The 13,948-nt window shown below is 42.5% G+C and overlaps 1 protein-coding gene across 1 annotated transcript; it reads left to right on the forward strand.

Annotated features, from left to right (window-relative positions):
• Positions 1–4,227: 4,227 nt before the first annotated feature.
• Positions 4,228–7,405, forward strand: LOC147423611 (polypyrimidine tract-binding-like protein). The gene is made up of 3 exons (XM_086501280.1): positions 4,228–4,917; positions 5,969–6,214; positions 6,732–7,405. The coding sequence occupies exons 1-3, from the start codon at positions 4,540–4,542 to the stop codon at positions 7,011–7,013; spliced, it is 906 nt and encodes a 301-aa protein (XP_086357406.1). The 5' UTR covers positions 4,228–4,539; the 3' UTR covers positions 7,014–7,405.
• The last annotated feature ends 6,543 nt before the right edge of the window (positions 7,406–13,948 follow it).

Below are 13,948 nucleotides of genomic sequence, written 5' to 3' on the forward strand. Positions count from 1 at the left end.
CTTCATGTAGAATCTCTTTTGTAAGCTTTCCCTTTTTAGCTAATTGCATGACATTTGGCCAAATTTGACCATGATGGTCACTCACCTCTTCATCACAAAAATGTTCAATTTTTACTCCATAAGTAGGTGCCTCAACTGAAGAGGTGGCATGCTTGGTTGCCATATCTTCAACTAAGGTTTGCATTCCCCCCTTCCCAAAGTTAGTTCTCAAGGGTAGATCTGTCTCTCTTAAGTGGATTTTACCATCCTTAAAAAAGACAACATCTTTTGACAAAGCATCACTAAAATCATCACAATCCCTTCTTACATGGTCTGTACTATCACACCAAATACATCTATTAACAAACCCTTCTTTGGGCTGTTGTCTTTGCCTAGGAAGTGGCCCTGATGGTTGGCCTTTTTCTTCAAGCTTTGCAAACTTCACCTTCAAGTCATGCATTCCCTTCACAAGCTCATCTAGCATGGACTCATCAAACTTAGGAGCGATAAAAGTAGGCTTTACCATTTTGTCAGAAGTTGAGGAGGAAGGACTTGTAGTGTTTACTACCATATTGTCCCTTCTTCTTTGTCGTTTGGCAAGCTATGAGACAGCACCTTCAACCTCATTCCAGTCGGTCTTTAGTCCTTGCTCAGCATCTTTATCTTCAAGAAGAAGCTCCAAATTTTCTTGAAACTCTTTACCTGCAGCTTGTAAGAAAAGATCTGTCTTCTCTGCATCTAGTGTGGCCCTTTCTGTCCTAGTGAGTTGTGCATAGCGCCGCTCAAATTCCCTAAGTAGCTCTGTTATTGATAGTCCTTGCTTTGGCTTGACTACCCATTCTAAGAATGTTCTTTTGGTCACTCTCTCCGAGTCCTCCATGAAATATTCCTCCTTTAAAGCTACTTTGAGTTCTTCCCAATTTCTCCCATGCCTATCTTTAATTGCCCTAACATGCTCTCTAATTTCTGGAGCAACAACTAGCTCAAAGCTTTGAATCATCTCACCTTCTGACACGCGATGCAGCTCCATCTCCTTCACATACTCGCGTAAGTACTTGGTTGCATCTTTGCCATTGAACTGATCCATTCTGTTGACGACCGCTTGTATGGCCTTCGTTGCTGAAATCTCCCTTCTTTCAGTAGCATGTTGTTGTTGCATGAACATTGCAAATGCTTGAAACATTTGCATTGTTGCTGGGTCAAAATGCATACCCTGTTGCTCAACATGATCACCCATGGTTACCCACAAACTCTCACCCTAGCAGATTCACGTCGGGTTCACCAAAAATATGTCGAGAAATTTGCGGTCTTGCGAGGAAAGCACCGGGCTTATGGCTGTGAGAGTTTGTGAGAGACTCTCAACAAAAACTATATGAAGGAGTTAAACCATAGATGCCATGAAGAATAGGGTTTGGAAAGAAGTGCAATCAAAGAAGACTCACTCTTTCTCTCTTGCATTCACACACACAAAGAAAGAACGCAAAAGAGAATGTCAAAACAATACGAAGATGAAAACATCAAGGCTATGGTCATATCGTATCATGGGTAATATGAAAGGGTTAATGGATGAGTTAATGGCATTCAATCTTGGCTGACCAAATAGTCTACGAATTGTTCTTTGGAATTGTAGTTTTGTGCTTACCATAATATATATATTTTGTCTAGTGATTGGGATTAATTGTGTGTACAAATCCTCTTGGTTCATAGCAAGATAACTACGCTTACATCAAAAGAAAAATTATAGTCTATGAGAGGTAGTATGATGGGATCCGGTGATAGAAGTATTTCATTGAGCCTTTTAGGGCCGAAGAGAAACACTATGCGTTGTTGAAAGTGTATTTTACGGTTAATCCATACGTTAATTCTAATAGATCGTACAGAGTGAAAGCGATAGAAATGATCATCACGTGGGTTATTCATCTAGGATAGTATGTGAGAAATGTAGATATGAGAAAAGTGAAGAGATGAGAAGTTTCCCTCCCAAGCCCTATTCTTGCCCGTAGGCAATAAGGATAACGCGGGGAGAGATGTACCTGTAGCAAGAGAACCTAGAGAGGATGAATTACTAAGAATGAGAGAGATAGGTTTGGTTAAGGAGATGAGATTAGATACATATAAATATATATATATATGTTGGATTAGAGATGAAAATGAAAACAACAAGAAATCAAGAAAACATCAATGTAGAACACATCTTACTTGAAACCCTTCGGCACCATTATTGATGGGAGAGAGAAGAAGAGTGGATAATTCCACTTTGATTGATACACCAAGTGCAAGACCTTCTTTGATTAGAGTTGATCTTCCAAGGTTAGCTTGTTGCAAGAATGGCTAGTCTCCCTCTAGGAGAAAGTGTAGGCTTGGGCTTATGTTAATGGCTAAGTACAATTAGGCATTACTACTCACTCCCTCGAGAATTCCTCTCATCAATGGCTTGAATGCTTGAGTTCTTTCCAAGGAAGAAGAGGTCCCCTTTTATAGGTGAAGGGAACCCACAAGGGTTTACACAAGAAGAGAGGCGCCAGTGTGAACAGGAATTGGAAAAGTTGGAAATGAGCTATCCCTGCATGATGTGGGCAGACTGGGGTCCAGTATTTTGATCATATCTCCTCAACCGTGGCTCCAAATAAAAAAGTAAAAATATGGGCAAAAACTTCAGCTCATTAGCTACGATTTTCATTTTAAAATCGTTTTCCAATTCGGATTGGAACCTTGTGTAAAAAATTCATCAAAATAAGGTCCATTTATGGCAACAAAAGTCTTCATGTGGTCTCCTTAGCCTAGACTTTCATTTAATTCACAAGGACACCTCATGCCATATGAAAGCATGACATTGCTCCTTGACAAAGTTTTGTAATCATGCTTGCAATAATGCATTAAAATAAGTGTATCTTTGAAATCATGCCACCTAGTGTCCCACTAGGATTTGATTCTCTCCTAGTAGCTATTTAAAAAGAAATATAAGAAAAGTATAAAAAATACGTAGAATATATATATATTGGAGTTTACCCTAGATATAGGATCTAGCTAGGGTGTGAGATGATAATGAAATAGTAGAAATAAAGAATCAATGCTTTTTGCCCCAAGTTAAAGAGGCGGAGCTATTGATGCTTTTCCCATAGTATTTTCTAATGGTAAAGTAAGGATATGTTACCCTTGAGAAAAATAATAGGATGAGATAGAAGGCTTATTATTATACTTAAATATGCATATGTACACTATAGAAAATATAATTATGTATCTAAAAAAATACAAGATAGATCTTGTAGCATGCGTTCCCACTATGTACGTGTCACAGCACGACACCGCTGCACTGCAGCGTTTCAAAACGCAGGAGGGGGTGGCTTCGTGGGTTGCAAAGGGGAACTGTAGGCGGGAAAGGGAGTGCAGCGTTTTGGAACGCTATTGCAGAGAGATGCTGACATCAGGTTCTCTTCTCTTGTCTTTGGGGGCTGCTCCTCCACGCCAAGGGCTTGAAACACGAGCTACACCAAGCTCTGATACCATGTCAAAGTCGACGATGCAGAAGCGTAGAGACCAGGGGGAGTGAGCACGAGAGAGAGAGAGAGAGAGAGAGAGAGAGTCTCCTGAACCAATCAACCTATGCAATTAATAACTGAATGTGTATACAATGGAGGAAAGGGGTTGCTTATATAGCAATCCCAGTAAATTGCCCTACCCAAAACTTTGACAAATAAGTAAAATAAATACCTAAAAACCAAACTAAATAACGGGATCACATTGGCCAATTCACTTGAGATGCTAAACTTTAACAGAGGTGCCCCCTATCATGGGGGGGACCTGCTTACATCCACCTTTTGACTAGGTTTATTGTGCCTTGAGGTAGACCCGGGCACCTCACGACATTATCACTTGAGGTCCGAGTAAATTAGTCATGAGGGGTGGTGAGAGAGTTGAGCGTCCTTTACATGTTCTTCTCTCTCTCTCTCTCTCTCTCTCTCTCTCTCTCTCTTCCGTGGTCCTTTGGATCGGTGTCATCAATACATGGTAGAATGCCAAGGCTTTCCATGGATTTGTGGGAACCACGAGAAGAATAAACCAAGGGTATTTTGGGCCTCGTGAATGGATGAAGCATGGGAATGCAAAAGCAACGCTTGAAAGGGAATGTTTTGACACGAGGGACAAGTTATGATGGGAAACTTCACGTGGAACATTGCATGCAACGAAGAAGAAGCGGCTCTTTGTAGGCGTAATTATTATCCATTTGATCAAATTTCATATCGAAAATCTTAGCTATTTGTGTTGCTGGTATTTCAAGCTGTGTGCGCGCTTGATTAGTGTAAAACGATTGCAAATATCCTTCTGGGTGTTGGGCTGATTCGGGCCGCAATAATCAACAAAGCTTTAAGTGGTAATTAGTGATTGTATTTAAGGAAGTGTCAGAGCAGCAGCGAGCTAATTAGTGCCTGATAGGGGATTTTAGAAGTGCAATTGTCAGGACAAATCGCTGCTCTTTGCGGCCCTCGACATCGAAGAATTGGGCCGAGCAGTTAATGGTGGCATCAATCTGAACCCACAGCTAGCAGCAGAGAAGTAGCCATGGTGAAGCTCATCGCAGCAAGAGCCCATCGGCTCTACGGTCCACGAGGAAGCCAGGACTGGTTCGAGCTACTCAATTCCATCGTGTTCCTGGTGGGGACAGTTTTGCTTCTTGCAGGGCTGATTTTACTGCTGGCCAATTTCAGCCACCCTCTCAAATATAAAAAGGCCCATACAGGCCTTATTTTTCTCTCTATTGCAGTGTGTGTCATCATTTTAGTCAATTTGCATGATTTGGGTGCTCACGTCGGAGGCATCGACTTCCGGCTTGATCTCCTCGGCTACGACCCACAACTTGCTCTTGTCGAAATTGGTGCTCCTCTTGTTTACATCATTGGTGGGGTGCTATACCTCATCGCACTCATCTTTCTGCTCAAGGTAAGACATGGCAATTAGGTTGATCTTCTTGCTTTTGATTAGAGGTTTCATGGTCCTGTGGGTTTTTCTGTTTATAATGTTCTCCGTGCTTATTAATAGCTCATGAACAACTTAAATAGACGAAACAAGGGACCTTTCATTCTCCACAAGAAGTTTTGGACAAATTCTCACAATAATTGTCACATTGTGACTTGCCTCAACATCATCAGCTTTTGTGAGAGAGGCACCGTATACCTAGCTAGGTATGCGGAGCCTCTCGAGCGAAAGCGCATGATGTTATTACGGGGCCGGGGGTCCCCTGCCCCCAATCATACCTAGCTAGGTATGCGGAGCCTCTCGAGCGAAAGCACATGATGTTATTGATTGTATGAAAAACATTGGAAAAGACTCTGTTCCCTACATGAGAAAATTTTTAAATTTTCTTGTGCTCAAACCCACAGAAAATTTGGTGCTAGTGTTTCTTCTTACATTTTTCAATGTGAGAAAGCTCTTTTCTCACGATTTTCCACTGTAGGGTTCAAGATGATTTTTCAATATAAGGTTGAACATCATGAGCGTTTGCAAGGGAACGAGTGCATGCCTAGCTAGACGCGATGGGGAGCCAGGGAGTGGTAACCTCCACCTCCTCGTCCCAGCTGCACCTAGCTAGACATTCACTACCTAGCTCTACGATGGCAAAATATCTAAACTAATATAATATGACGGAAGGGAGTGTCCTTTACACGTGACGCAAGCTGCGAGATGAAAGCTAAATTCCAAAAATAAGAGTAGCTCCTAGACACGCAATACAGAAGAGGAGAGAGAGAGAGAGAGAGAGAGAGAGAGAGAGAGAGAGAGAGAGAGAGAGGCCGTCGAAGGCGACAGGCCATACTAATACCAAATATATCAAGTGAATTATTGAATTAACGTTTGTGAGATTAAATTTTAAAACAATGAATAAAACACACTCTCTCAGACTCTCAAGGGTGGTCCCTTGAATATCATCAGGTCCTGAGTTCAAGACTCATTAGAGATGCTTTTGTGTTAAAAGTTGGTTCTTGTTGTGAAACAGAGCAAGAGCTTGGTAGTTGGAGGGCGGGAGCGCGCGGCGCTAGAGCTTCTGATTGCAGGTTCTGTGTGTTGGGTGCTGGGTTCTCTCCACAATGCGTGCCAAGTCTACAACAGGTCCAGTGCCACTCTCCAGCTCTTTCAAAAGGCAGTTTACCTCCCTTTGCTTGTGGCATCGATTCTGTTCCTCGTCAGCAGCGTCCTCTGGTTCAAGAGTTGGCCGCACTTTGTCCTCGTAGGCACTCCACAGGTATTCTCTTTCCTCTCTTCAGCTAGAAAGGAAGAAAACATTTTGTGCGCGCGCACTCGGTGCACTCACATGCGCATGCACATGCACTGCATGAATCTGCTTTGTTGCTCTGTTTTTCCTACCCGGTTGGCAAAGCTAATTGAGACATTATTGCGGTGAATATTCAATCAGTCTTTCTGGGTTTTGGACATCTCTATGCATGTTGGAATAGACATGGAAATTCAGGGGTATGTAAATTCTGCTTTCACAGGCTTGCAGATTGCATCAAAGGTATGTGAATGCAGGGCAAGCAAAGATGTTCAGTTTATGTTATCAAGATCTAGGCTCTCCGCCCGCGTTGTGTTGCACTTGCACAAGGTTTGTTAGGCTGCAAATGTATACAAGCATCTGTCGTGCTCTTTTCTTCCAGCTCCGATCTATAAACTCTCATGCCATTTTCTGTTGTGCATAAAGAACAATGGTTTGATGTTTACCTCTGATGTTTAACAATTTTTTTTGTTTTCAAAATGGTTTGCAGTATGGCGCAATAGTGATAGCGATAATCGCAGCTGTGTTGGTAGTGGTGGCAGCATTGATAAATATCCTCAGGGTTTTGTATTTGAGGAGGTTTGGGGAAGGCCATCCTTATGCACCCTTGGATATCCTACGGGGCCGTGCCCATGAAGAACTAGGGGGGTTAAATGTGTCCAGACTACAGCCTTTGCTGGCGGAGCAAGAAGCTGCACCGGCTGCCACAACTGCAACGTTGGAGCGCCCTGCAAGTACTGGTGAAGAAGAGACTTTTGCAGTTATACGTTAGCAAAAGAAGTGCAGGTGGAAAAGTTTTCTGTGTACCTTAGAAAGTTTGAAACTCTCTCTCTCTTCTCTTTTTTTCTCTTTCTCGGTTTGACTTGGGTTCAAATCTTGCTTTATGCAATTTTACCTGCACTAATCAAGACATTGGTAGTCCATTTATTTCGCAATTGGAAAGTTGCAAGGAGGCTGAAAAGTTTGGTGTCGGAAGTTGATTGGAGGGGTGGTAGTTGATTTTCAAGTTGCATATGACAATGTCTCAAGTTGTGATATGGTTGCCACCTCCCACGTGGCCACCAGCGAAGGAATGTGTGAATGAATGTGCCTATCACGGAAATTTAATTTCAAGAGACAGTAGAGCGCCTGCCAGATGGGTCTTTGCTATCCCTTTTGTCCTTGCATATTTACAGTGTCCCATGTTCCTTATTTACCAGTGTATTGTTTCATATTTTATAAGCTAATTACAACTCTCATGGATCATTCAAGAGTGATTCACGAGGTGATCCTTTCGAGTATAACGTGCCTTGATTAGATTTTCTAAACTGTGAGAAATTTATTCTCAATGACATTGCCTATAAAACTTCCATCATCCAATGGGGAGCTGTGATTAGATCCACTCAGCAACCGACTTGGTGGTTATTTGAACAATATCGAGTGGACGAATACCCCTTATCCTTATGGAGAACACACGTTGTATTTTAGGTATCTTCTGATTTGCATCACTTTCTATTTACAAAAATCTATTGGCTCCTTGATTGATCTCAAATTTGGTACATTGCCAGGTATACTAATGCCGGAAGTAGTAGTTGGGGGAGGGGAGGGGGGGGGGGTTGAATCATTTTTATTGCTTTATAAGAAAAGTATGTTCAGAAGATGGATTGGGGGAAATATGTTTAGAAGATGGCGATTGGGGGAAGGTTAACGGCAAGAGAACGGTGGAAAAAAGGCACGGGGAACGTTGCAGGACCAGCAACGACGTAGCTTGTAGGAGCACCACCACCACACCTTGTAGCTTGTAGGAGTAGAAGCACCACACTTGGAAGGAGGCCGTGGGCGGTAGAACTGGCGACACAGCTGGTAGCAAAAGGGCCACCGTTAGTGACATCGTCAAGGCAAGCCGTAGCTCCCTGCGGGAAAGGGTGTGCCTCGAGTTTACTTTTTTCTAAGTTTCTTAACGTGCATCACTTTCAGCACCTTAAGCACTTGTCCGAATGGGTTAGAGGAGCACATGCGTCCTGGGCATGAATCTGCTAGGGTTTGATCTCTTAGTGCAAATGCTGTCCTTGTACGAAGCAAGCGTGACATTGCCTTGAGGACATCGAATCTTCGGAGATTCTATGTAACATGTATGTAGTAGAGCAAGTAGGGACAAGTAGAGCAAACTGTGTGCACGCGCGCAAACGCGCGCGCGCACAGTCGATGCCCTCTACATGAAGTGCTTATACTTGTGACCCTTATATAGACGCTATTGCCAAAAGCATGCATGAAAACATGGTGCCCAAAAGTAGCCCCAAACCTTTTGGATAAAGGTACAATCCCCCTCCCATCATTTTTGAGAATTTAAGAGATTAGATTTTGCTTTTTGAAAAATGACAATTGCAAGAGAGCAAAAGAGAGAATTTGCCTAAAATTCTAGAGAAAATTCGCTTGAGAGAAAATGACCCCTTGCTATCAGAGAAAAAAAATGCAATGTTCTAGAGAGAGAATTCAAGTCTATAGTGAATTCAACAACCTCTACATTGGAGAGTGTAGAAGGGTCGATGAACGCCATCCCAACCATGAAGATTTTAGCAATAGCTCAAGAGATTGGTAAAAACAACCTTTCTATAGAAAAATTCTATGATTGGTTGTACACTTTGGACCTAAACACATTCATTCTAAACCTTGCCACATGTTGCCCTCACTAGTAGAGCTTTTGACACTCCACATCTGATGATGTTTAGCGCTTTGGACAGCATGGCTATTTGTATCGCTATCAAAGTTGCAAATTGCGATTATGAAAACAACTCGCATAACGACACTGTATTGGGACCAAAAAAAATTCAAAACTCACGAGTTCATTTTGAGCTATTGACGGCAAGGAGCCCCTTCTCTCTGTGTGTGTGTGTGTGTGTGTGTGTGTGTGTGTGTGTGCGCGTGCGCGCGCGCGTGTGCACGTTGTATTGTATACCGGTGACCCCCCTCCCCCCCCCCCCCCCCAAAAAAAAAAAAAAACACCCACGTGCAAAATAAACTAGAAAAGGCCTCATACACGAGAATGCATGCTTGTACACATGAACATGTTTGATAAAGAGTGAGTGAGACCATCACCCTTATTTTTACTATTATTATTACCATATGAAATTGTATCGATAAATTTTAAACTTGTACCAAGTTATTTGATTCACAAAAATGATACAATATGATTTGCACCTATACACACACACATATGCACCTACAGTATGGTTTGCACATGTACACACACATACACCCACTGCTGATTACTAGTTTTTTTTTTTTTGCCTTTTTTAATATTATCAATTTATTTTTGCTTAAGAAAGAAGAACAAGTAACTGTGACTTTCTTTTTTTTTATTATAAAGTGAGTCATTAGGTTGAGTTTAACTGGATCAGTGTTTGGGAAAGTATTGCGTAAGCTTATTAGCCTTGAGCCGGTTGAAAATCGAGACTAGCCGGTTGCAAACCATGGTAAAGGGAAGTATAACGATGAAATATGTGAGAAAATCATTCAAAAATCTTGTAAATTTATGCTAGTATTTCCACTTCTCTTCTTTGTGAGATGCGGAGGAACTTTGACCAACGACCTTTTAATAAAAGAGACTTTCTTGAATATCAATTAAAATTAATTTATAGAATGCAAGAAAAGCCAAGCCATGTGAGGCTATGAAATGAAATGTGATATAAAAATAACTCATCAATGTGTGTGTGTGTGTGTGTGTCTATATATCTATAGAAATTACTAAAATTATGCAAGGTGAATAATCATTGACATTCTAAAACAATAGAATGCAAGAAAAGTCGAGCATGTGAGGATGTCAAATGAAGGGTGAAATAAAAGGATCCATTTACTATTTTAAAACCGAAAAAACATTTAAGTCTCATCACTGAAAACATCAAAGTATGCCTAACCAGACACTCCTATAAGGCTTCTTTTAGAAAGCCAAAAAAGATTTGGATGAGACTTTCTCGTAACCCTCAAATTTTGAATGGTGGCCCTACTTTGTATGTTGAAAGCTTATTAAAACTACCTTCTCACTAAATACACAAATAAGAAGGTCATCTAATTTTTTAATCACAATAACCTCCTCTCCTTCTAACCAAGGATTCTCTTGAGACCAAGGAGAAGGGGAGGGAGGGGGGAATGATTCGGATGCTGAAGAATTCGTTCCTCTATTTCAATGAACCCTTTATTAAAGATAGAGTCTCTCACTATCCAATCTTTGAACGTAAAGGGGTTGAAAACCCGTAAGAAGAGTACCCTATTCTGGGAGGAAATAAAAAAAGAGAAGACAGTCAACTTCTAGGCCATCCAGGAACACCACCTAGATGCCCATAGCAAGAGAAAGCAGGTGCTAGGAAAGAAACTGGTATTCTATGGAGAAGGAAATAACGGTTTCAGTGGAGTCCTCAGCATTGTGGACAGAGAATTGGAGCCAAAGTTGGTTCTTAACCACCCATCCGGCAGAATCCTGGGGATTAGAATCAGATGGGAAGGGCATCCCATCACCATTGTGAATGTGTAGGACCCTTGCAATGCAAAAGATAGAGCTAAACTATGGATGCATCTCATAGATACCCCTATTGAAGGGGAGTGGATGTTGGTTGGCGACTTTAATATGGTAGAAAAGAGCAGGGATAGAACAGGATCCTCCAGTATGTTGGCTGGCTCAGAAAGGTCTAAATCGCAAAGTTTGTGCGAAAAGTGGGCAAACCCTTATGGAAAGTTGGCCCATGGAATAGCACCCCTGGGTTCACCTACACAAGCCTCCAGTACGCCCGCACTGCCTCTAGACTGGACAGATGCTATTGCCCACACCAAGCTGACTGGACACCGACGATGGAGATGAAGGTTATCCCAACAAAAATCCTTTCGGATCACATTCCTCTACACGTACATTTTAAGAAGAATAAAGAGGAGGAGCAGACTCCAAGAGGTGAGAAAAAACTATTGGTAACAGGGGCACACCTATTCAAAGATCCTCTTTTTCGGAATCTAACAAAGAAAGCACTGGGTAAGCTAAAAAAAGATGTCGACCTCAACAAACACAATGCGTGGGACCTCTTTGCTCAGAGCATCTAGAAAGCAATCAAAACCTCGGGCCCCCGAATCAAGACAGCTAGGGAGGATCACCTTTTGCATCTTACAGCGGAGGTACAATTGCTTACTTCCATAAAAAGCCAATGGGCATGCTACTGAGGATGAACACAAACGATGGCTCGAAGCCAAATCTAACCTTGCTAATGAGCAGTTAGAAGATATAAAAAAGGCTAGGCTTCTCTCCAAGGAGATTTTTTTGGAACCTGAAGCTTCCAATCAAGCTCATTTTTTTAGGGCTTTAAAAACCAAGAAGAGCCGGGGCCACGTGCGCTCGCTCGATGACGAGAAAGGGACAGTAGTTCATAACCACGATGAAATGGCTGGTTTGATGTTGAGCTATCTTAGTCAAATCATTGGACAACCGAAGAACGAGTCCCAGGAAGTGGAAGACGCCAGAGGGACCTTACTGCAGAGTGTCAAGAAGGAAATTCCCCACTCATAAGCTAATAGCTTGGAACAAGCATTCTCCGAAGACGAATGTTCACTAACATTGCAAGCCCTTTGCAAGGAAAAGTCCCCTGGTGGGGATGGGATGACAGTGGAATTGTATAGAAAATTTTGGGATGATCTCAAAGCACCAATCACAAGATTGGTCAATAAAGCCATGGTCGAAGGGTCGTTGGAGATAAGTGTAAAGAGATGGCTTATCAAGCCCATCCCAAAACAGATCTGTTGTTCTAAACTAAAACATTGGCGCCCTATAATGATGATGTCGATGGACTACAAAATTATAGCTAAAGCAGTGGCCCTCAAACTAGCCCCCTTACTAACCAAGATCATCTCTCCCCATCAACATGGTTTCATCAAAGGAAGGTCCATTTACGATAACATCTTGGCAGCAATGGTGGGCATAGAATACGTAATCAAAGCAGGAGTGCATTCTGTTGCAATTGGACCTGGACAAGGCCTATGACAGAATACATGGACATATATAGAAGCCGTCATGGAAGCTCTAGGCTTTGGGCCTCGCCTATGTCGGCTCGTACGTGTAATGGGGGCTGGAAGCAGTCAGAGATCCTACCTATTCAACGATAGAATTGTGGGCTCTTTTGAGGTCAAAAGATCTATTAAACAAGGATGCCCTCTAGCCCCCCTACTTTTTGCCATAGGATCACATCCTCTAATCACGACGCTCAAATCTAGTGTTGAACGATGGGAGTTGCAAGGCCTTGCCTTACCAGGAAATAGCCAACTCCTGGCAAAACTTTTTGTAGACAATTCTCTCCTCTTCTTGAAGGCGTGCCCCCAGGTCATTAGAAAAGCGCTGGAGATTGTACAATTATTCTCAGTAGCTTCGGGGTCCTAGTGTAATATAGAGAAGTCAAGGATGACTTCCCTATCGAAAAATGACTCATTTGACCCTTCTGTTTGGTCAGGGGAGATTGTCACAGAAGGGAATATCTTTAGACATCTGGGAGCCCCATTGGGGGTGGACGTAACTCACAAGCGAAGATTCGAGTGGGTGCTTGAAAAAATCAAAACAAAAAGTGGGAGTATGCTCTTCTCCCATTCCCAAGTCGGATAAAAGTGATGAATGCCTTTATGATTCCCTATATTGCCTTCACTAGCCCGCTTCTCAAGATGGTTAAATGTCACTGGAAAGAGTTCTTAAAACCAGTAAAAGGATTTTTATGGAAAAATAACACGAAATCTTCCAACCCATAGCAATGTGCCCGTTGGGAATCAGTTGCTCGGCCGAGGAAACAAGGAGGCCTCGGAATTCTCAACCCTGTGGCCCATACAGAACCTTGTTTCGCCAAATTTGTTGTCTCCTTGGCTAAACAGGATCAAGTTTGGACTGTCATGATCATAGATATGATAGAAGTAGCTAAACTTGACTCGAAGGGTGGAAAGTGGAGAGGGGTGGAGTTTGACAAACTGTTAGCCCCGGCGTGGTCTACCTTAAGATTGGGGGGCAGCTCAGGAGAATTGGTAAGAAAATGCAATAGAGTAGCAGGAGTCTTAAAGTGGGGGGAAGAAGCCAGATACTTCAAGAACTCCATCCTGCATTGGTCTCCCTGGCTCTCCAAAGTTGTAGATCCACCACAAACTCCCTATTGGATTGAGACAGCCAGCAAGTTAAATAATAAGGGTCTGAACCGACTTGAGCACTTCTGGGACAATGGCAACAAGAGTTGGAAAACCATTGACCTTAGGTTACCCAGTACCAACTTAATAGCTTGGAGGTCTTGCTTGTCCACAAAGTGATGAAAGAGCTTGATAATCTACTGATGCCAATCTGTGATTCGGAGTTGGACTGGAATGCCTGGAAATGGCCCGGAAGCAGTCTCTTGTGGAAACCCCATACTAAAAGCATTTATCAGACAATGATGCAAAAGAAGAATTGGTCTAGCCCCCTTAACAAGCTATGGAAAAAGCAATGGCCGGAGGAAAGGTGGGAGCATGTAATGGAGAACATATGGAAGCGAAAGGTTCCGCAACACATGAAGGCTTTCTTATGGAAGGTTATTTGGGGTGCTCTACCGACGGGGGTGAAGATTTAGGAGAGAGAGATTGGGTTAGATCGATGCTTGGGGTGCAGGTTAGCTAGTGAAGATTTGGCCCACCTATTCATGGACTGCCCAGTTATCAAAGGCCTCGCAAGGAAAATATGCAAGTGGGTCC

The sequence above is a fragment of the Adiantum capillus-veneris genome, chromosome 26 (genome assembly GCF_014529385.1).
Source record: "Adiantum capillus-veneris isolate H3 chromosome 26, ASM1452938v2, whole genome shotgun sequence".
NCBI lineage: Eukaryota > Viridiplantae > Streptophyta > Polypodiopsida > Polypodiales > Pteridaceae > Adiantum > Adiantum capillus-veneris.